Genomic DNA, 7,810 nt, shown 5'->3' on the forward strand with positions numbered 1-7,810 from the left:
GCATAACCCCCCTAACCAATCGCACCACACCTTAGGTTTCACCCTCACTCCTCGCAAGGCAGCGGGCAGTCCCCTCTCGTGCCACGGTGAATCCGGAAGCCGATCAACCGGACACCCCGGCCGACCCAACTCCATCATGCCCACCCTTGCCTGGGTACGTCGGCTAGAGGAAAGCTACACTACAAGCCCAGCCGTTGCCCACGCTGGCTCGTGGTAAGTACGATAAGTTCTTACAGGGCATCCCGCGAACCGGTCCTTAATCGCCATGGGTACAACTAGCAAAACCATGCACCCACGGCCCACCATATAGTGTATTTTAATTAACTAACACCAATGCGGCGGCACTAATCCAAATCTATGCCAATAACCAAAGGCTATGCATTAATGTGATTCCCCTTTGTGTACTAGTTGAACTAAGCATGGCTAAGCATTTCCTAAACCAACATCTAGTCATTTTAAAACCCAAGTTATCAATGGCATAAGGTAAACAATATATGGCTGAGTAGTAGGACCCATCCCACATGATACTATAAAATAATGCAATATTTAATAGAAATGCGGGACATTTGTAAATTGGGTACAATATGATCAATTGTAATGCATGACTTGCCTTGCTCTCGCACAGATGAGACCATAGCAACGTCTTCGAGAAACCGCGGATCGACGAAACGGCCGAAATCTACGACGAACAAAGCACACAAGCAAAACATGCTATAAGACTACTGAAACAGGAAACACAACCATTTTTAATGGATTCTATGCATTTTTTATGAATTTACTGAGACTTGAATAGACTTTAGAGGATTATCTGTGTTTTTACTAATAAAGAAAAAGCCTTAATTTATTTATTGCACAATATGTCCCAGGGCTGACGTCACCCAAGGAGGGGTGACGCCGACATGCGGGCCCCACGGCAGTGGCACAAGGCGGGAGGGCGCGCGGCTGGTGGCTCGGCTCGGCTTCAAAGCCGGCCGGCCAAGCATGGCGAGCGGCGGCGGCACACACGGTCACCGGCGACGGCAAGCGGCGGCGACCGACGGCACCACGGCTAGCGGCGGCACCACAGCAACATGGCACCGCGACACGACGGCAGCGCGCAGGCGGCGAGCGGCGGAGAGAGAGGAGAGGAAGGGGAGGGCCTCACTGACGATGAACGAGGGTGGCAAGCGACGGAGGGAGGTCGGCGAACAGCGGGCAGCGTCGGGAGAGACCTAGGGAACACGATGAGAGGGGTTAGAGGGAGAGAGGGAGTCCACGGCGCACGGCATAGCCGGCCGGAGGCGATGGTAATGGAGATGCTCACCGGCGCTTGGGGAGAAGCGGGCTCCAGCGACGGAGGAGGGGTGGACGAGGTAGCCCTTGACCTCGCGAGGCCAACGGCGGCAATGTAGTGGCGTGGCGACGGCACTAGCGACGGCTAGCGGCGGTTGGAGACAGCGGTAGGCGGCGGCGCATGGGAGCGGCAGTATGGCAACGACGCGTGGCAAGCGAGCGGTGGCCGAGATAGCCCCCGCGGCGGCGAAGCTAGCGGCGGCGAGCGCACGGCGTGGCGACGACCTTAGCAGCGGCGGCGTGCGACCGGAGGTCGGCGGCGAGCGGCGGCACTAGCAGCAAACGGCGCGGCGGCGTTAGAGAGAGTGGGAGAGTGCGGTGAAAAAGGGGAAATGGGAGAGGAGGACACGGGGTTGCTTTTTATATGCGCGGGGAGGGTGGACACAGCCGGGAGGTGGCCGGATTTCTCGCCGACGTGGGGGATGGAGAGAGAGAGTGGGGGGAGGGGATTCAAATGGAATCCCGCCCTTGCGGGCGCGCGCGCGTGGGCGGGAGAAGGCGGGGCGTGGGGGGCGGTGACGTGGGAGCGTGGAGCACGGAGTGGGTGCGGGAGGAGCGGGGGAAGCGGCGGCGTGGGGAGGTGGGGGCGCCGGCGGTTGGAGCTCGGCTCCAATCGGCTCGAGGTCGGGGAAGGGCTGACAGGCGGGCCCCACCTGTCAGCGCCCGAGAGGGAGAGGGAGGCCGGGTGAACTTCGGGAGAGGGAGGGAGAAGCGGGCCGGCACGGGAAGAAATGGGCCGACGGCCCAAGAAAAGGAAAAAGGAGGAAAAAGAAAAGAGAAAAGGGAAAAAGGATTTTCCCAGGGATTTGCACTTTGCTTATTTTAATTAGTTAAAATTATTTCCAAGGCTCTGAAAATTTCCACTAAAAATCCTGTTAGCATATTTTGACATGTAGAATCCAAAAAAAATTCCACATGCCAATTCCGATTATTATTTGCATTTATTAATTTAGGGTTTCACTCTTGCCTTTAAACAAATAATTTCTTGCAACAATTTATTAATTGAATTTTTGCTAGGGAGAAGAACTTCAGGACGTGACATGTCCTCCCCCAAATCGAAGTTTATCCTCCTCTTATCGAAAGATTGGGAACCTCCGTTGTTGCATCATTCACTTCAGTGGGGTGTATGGCATAGATCATCAATTATGTCTGATATATTAGAATATCTAAACTATAAAAATTATATGATGAATAGTTTAATGATACATTATTGTTCATTTGTTACCAAACCAATTTTGCAAAGAAAAACAGTATATGACCATAATTATCATGATGGATTAAGAGGTCGTATTATAGCAATGTCATTGCCTAGAAATTCCAATAAAATAGTTCTAAAATTTTTTTAGAAAAGATAATCTTAATCTCACATAAACTAAAATTAAATCCAAACTAATTGTAAAACCACAATGTGGTTTCACTTTTTTCTGCATGTAGATTTGAATTAGCATTATATATTTGTCAAGTGATATTTGACATCAAGTTGATCCTTTTTATCATGTGAAATTATCTTAAAAATGATCATAGGAAAAATAATTATGACATTAGATATTATATATCGGCACCATGTGTTGTAATGAATTTAGCAGTATCATATATAACTATTATAAGTGATCAGTATTTTATTTAATTAAAGAAATACAACGGATTATAAGTTAGATATATCTTTAAAGATAATTTAAAAGATGAACATTTAAAGGCAGGTGATTTGGTATTTGTGAAGTAATAAATTTTATTTTATATTCTAGGAAATCTTATTTTAAAGGCCTTACGGTTATTACAACGTACATATGTGTTTTTGGCTTTATAGCTCTTTTTATCTTCCTACGTATGTATATCTGTTTGGTTTTTTTGAAGAGAATAGTACCTAAGGTTTATATCCGATCGTACGTCCGCTAATTTTTCTAGTAAATAATTTCAATGAAGCTGAAACTTTTTTAAATAGATTTAATCTAATGGTCTAAAATAACGAGTCCACCAATTTAAATAAAAATCGACGGTTAAATTAGAAAGTACCACGTGACGGTTTAGAAGCGTTTGTAAGAACGCCATGTGGCAGCTTAGGTGCGTCGTAGAAAGTTTAATAGACTTTTATTACCTAATAGATTTAAGATTTAAGGTTCTGTTCTTCCGCCGATTTTGGAAGTGAAAACAGGTATATACGTTGGGAGAAAATCGCTGAGGGATTTGCTTGAGTTTAGGTGCTCCCACCGTTTCAATTTACTTACAATTCCTCTTCTTTTAATTGTATTAGTACTGTGCATGTGCTTCGCAACGGGATTAGGGAGAAATCCTGATTTTTGCCACTCGGATATTTTATTGCGTTGAAACACTGTTTTTCGATTGCTGAGGTGGTTTCTTAGGCATGGTGGTTTCTTTACGAGGAAATATACTATGGTGAGAAAAAAGAAGAACGACTTCGCTTGTACATTAATAGGTACTTTCCTCTGTTGTACGATGTAAATCATTTTAGCATTTTTCACATATATATTGATGTTAATGAATTTAGATAGATACATCAGTATAAATGTGAGAAATGCTAGAATGACTTATATTGCGAAACGGATGGAGTATATTTAACTTTAAGAAAAAAGTTATTCACCCAATATTGGGATAAAAGAAATTGAACTTTAGTTGCTACAGTACGTACGTGCGTCTTCCAATTTTATACCGCGGGAAACACCTGAGTTTGGTCATGCGCAGCACGGTGTCGGCGTGTCCGTGTTACGACCGAACCCCCAGTAGGGGCCATCACCACCCGGCCGGGACCCATCTCCTTCACGACCCGAATCTTGAATTGGGATGCGGTTCGAGCCCGGGCTCCATCTCAACTTTTCACGAGCAAAAATAATAAAAAGGATTTTGCGCCGCCGAGGCCGAGAGCCGCACGCCTCACCACCACACGACTCCTCCTCCTCCCCAACCGCAACTACTGCACGAAAAAAAAAGTTTCGCCCCCTCTCGCGGCGTCTTTCCCTTCTCTCTCTCTCTCTCTCTCTCTCCCTCTTCCCCGTCGCGTGGCCGGCGGGAGGCGCGGCGAAGCGCGCGGCGCCGGTGTCCAGGTGAGGCGGGCATCCCGGACCTCGTTTCCCCCCCCCTCTCTCTCTCTACTCCCTCCCCTCCCCTCGGGTCTGATTACTCTGCGTCGAGGAGCGGCCGGGTCCAGATCTAGCGCCGGGGTCGGTCGGCGAAGCCTTGGGGGTTTCCTCGTCGTCGCTGGCGGGCGGCGGCGGCGGTTCGTTGTCGTGGGATATGTGGCCTCGGTATTGAACCGGTGCGCTTAACTGTGGCGGAGTCCGCCGACCGCCGGTTACCTTAGGTCTAGCCGTGGCCTGGCCAGCTGGCCTTCGAATAATGCAGCTGTTGTATGGATGGACGCTTTGTTTAGGTTTTGATTTTGATTTTGTGAAGCATTAAGCAAGTTGGCAACCACGCAATACTTTGGATGGGATTTGGCTCTAATCCCCCTTTTACGATTTCATGTCGTACATGTTTTTGAATTTAGATCGGTGATCCTTCACATAATTTGTATACCTATTTTTTAGTACAAGATGAATTTAGATTTTAGAGCCACTGAATACATGAACCTGTGAATCTCCTTTTGGTTTTCTCTCCAATCTGCATGCACAATGTTGTGCTTGGACATAGGTGTTTGCAGGTGAGCATATAGGTTTTGGGTCGGTTTGCCGCCTATAATCCTAAAATGCCAATTTGTCCTTTCAACATAGGGGATAAATTACTTGTTACAAGTAAAACTCCAATGAAACATGACTTAATTATCATAGTACTTATACTGGGAAAGTGGGAGGTCTTACTAGTTTTGACAGTGGAATGTTCTAAGGTATATACCATCTTATATACTTTCTTTGCTCACATCTAATATCAATACTTTTGATGTTTGTACTAGAATTTTATGCATGGCAGAAAACATGAAATTTGCTGAAGGGTCGTACGTGGCCAACGAATTGGATATGCTCTCTCTGGCTTCATCAGTATATACTGCTCCATTATTTCAAACAGAATTTGATTCAGTTTATGTGCCTGAATATGGGGACGTGGGTAAAAGTCAGGAAGGCCTATTTCCTGGTTTATTCATTTCAGATGGCTTTGTTTTCCCTCCAAGCGAGCATGAGAATTTGCCAATAGAATCTGATCTTGATGGATCGAACAACAACAACAATGGTCAAGAAAGCAGCTGTGCTGGGAATATCTATGAGGGTTGTAATGAACCAGCCAAAGAAGTTGATGGCAGAAGTCTGTCTGTTAGTGGTGACCTGCACTCTGCCAACGAAACTACTATCCCGAATTTAGAGCCACCTGAAATACATGCTGAACAAGTGAAAGATAATGCAACCATCAAGTGTGATCTTCCATGTGAAGGATGGTTGAAAAGGAAATCAAATTGTCTTTCTCACCGTATGAAAGGAGTGACGACAGTCTGCACTATTGTGGCAGCTGGTGCTTTGATGGGCTTTGTTATAATAGGTCAGAGGTGGCAGCAGGACAAATTGCACCTTCATCATTTTCAGTTCAATATCGGCACTGAGGTATGCTATCTGAACTTTACCCATAATAGCTGTATCGACAATGCTTCCAGTATTTATATCTCGTTTTTCTTGTCTACCTGTTACTTATTTTGAGGGATTGATAAAGCATGCAACAATATATAATGTTCCTCCTATCTTATGTGCCATGAAGTATTCAAATTTCTGGAAGTTAAACAAAAGCTTCCTGCATCCTGTATATATAAGTGCTGCTTATGTGGTAACCTTTTCAGTACTCCTACTGAATAAGACAGATAATTGGTCCATAAATCTAACACATTTAGACCAAATCTTTAAAAATTCGACTCAGCATATAATAGATCTATTTATCATGGTATTTGACCAATATCAACACGGTGTTTGACTTTCGGTGTAATTAATTCCTTAATTCTGGATCCAGCTCTAGAAGAAGATATGCACTTATTTGATTTATCTTTTTAAATTAAATTTATGAAGTTATTGAATCACTTCTATTCCAAAATTAATTTCTTAATTCTGGATCCAATTCCCTAAAGATCATACAGTTAAGGTAGTTTAGTTCAATTTCTTTTTCCAAAATTGTTTCATCTAAGGTCATCCTTTATAAAAGACTAAACTTATATTGGTCAGAATCTTAAGCTCCCCCAAACGATCCCTTAATATGCTTTTGTTTGACCATGAAGATTTTCTACTTCCCCCCATGAGGCCTACACTTTAGCTTGGAGCAGATGCATTAATTCTGGTGCATTTGTGTTAGACTAGTCGCCATGCTTTTATTTATATAACCGTCTCATCTGATTATGCTGCTTATGCTTATTTCTAACCGTTTCTTCTAATTATGCTGCTTTTGCATGAGCCTGTGTTTACGACTTTGTACGTATATAAAATGAACAAACTATGTACACCATAGCTCCACTCTCAGGCTGTCTACTAGATATGAGCCATACTTTAGATTTATTTAAAGCAATTATGCTGCAGTGACTGCAAGTTTCACTGATGACAACACTTTTGACAGGGCGTGAACAGAATCGTTGGAATATTCAGCCGTTGCAAGGATGCGCTTCCCAGCAGTCAGCAGCTCAAGTCTCTGCTTCCGACTCGCGTGCTCCCTCAAGAGCCATTGAGTGCGTGAATGGGACTCGCGTGGCAAATTTTGATGGCAGGGATCGCTATAATTGAGTTTTTGTTTTCTGATATGGTTGGAGGTAGCAGATTCTTTTTTGTACTAGCGCAACCGTTTGATCTTTGTCCTTGTGTAAATTTGTGGGGGTATTGATCTTGCTCGTGGAACCAAAACATCATTATTTGTACTCTGTACTCCGTACGTAGTAATTGTAAAAATACAGGAGAACAACACACGCGAACATCTATCTGTACCTGCTTTTTTGCCGCTGATAATTGCTACTCTCTCTTTTTCACGTTAATTTTTTATGGTATAAGACGCTTTGAGTATTAAATAGATTTGATGTATGAGAAATTGAGACAAACGTCTCATTCTCATAACGTGAGACGGAGGGTGGGATACGGAGGACTTTCGGGCATTAGCTTAGATCAGAACCATTTCATCCAAAAAGGGCACGCTTGAGATCGGACTCGGAGCAGTGTTTTTCAGTGTCAGGGCTGTGCTGTGTACCCTTTTGCCGCTGCCAAGCCATTAGCCGTCATCTTGCTTGCCCTCTGTAAAAATGAGCTTCGGTTTTGGAGGCCATCGAACTCAGTAACGTCTCTCGCCCATGCATCCTGGACATATGTCTGGGGCATTTAACTTTTCGCCATTTTTAAGATGTGACAATTAAGAATTACCACTCGTAGCTATAATGGGAAAATAATATATTGGTTCTTATGTGTTATCACAGTCTATAATATATATGAGCTCTCATATGTCTATGACATATAACACATGAGGGTCTAGTGGCAAAGTCTTAATTGTCACTTGTAAGAATGGCAAAAGGCAAAAG

At 44.4% G+C, this 7,810-nt stretch overlaps 1 protein-coding gene across 2 annotated transcripts; it reads left to right on the top strand.

Annotated features, from left to right (window-relative positions):
* Positions 1-4,216: 4,216 nt before the first annotated feature.
* On the top strand, positions 4,217-7,276 carry LOC127780906 (ATG8-interacting protein 1-like). 2 transcript variants are annotated; one of them, XM_052307896.1, is made up of 3 exons: positions 4,217-4,391; positions 5,237-5,876; positions 6,868-7,276. In XM_052307896.1, the coding sequence occupies exons 2-3, from the start codon at positions 5,247-5,249 to the stop codon at positions 6,982-6,984; spliced, it is 747 nt and encodes a 248-aa protein (XP_052163856.1). In that variant the 5' UTR covers positions 4,217-4,391; positions 5,237-5,246; the 3' UTR covers positions 6,985-7,276. The 2 variants fall into 2 exon arrangements, with proteins under 2 accessions (XP_052163856.1, XP_052163857.1); XM_052307897.1 differs by lacking the exon at positions 4,217-4,391 and having other exon boundaries at positions 4,414-5,876.
* The last annotated feature ends 534 nt before the right edge of the window (positions 7,277-7,810 follow it).

Source organism: Oryza glaberrima, chromosome 7, assembly GCF_000147395.1.
Source record: "Oryza glaberrima chromosome 7, OglaRS2, whole genome shotgun sequence".
NCBI lineage: Eukaryota > Viridiplantae > Streptophyta > Magnoliopsida > Poales > Poaceae > Oryza > Oryza glaberrima.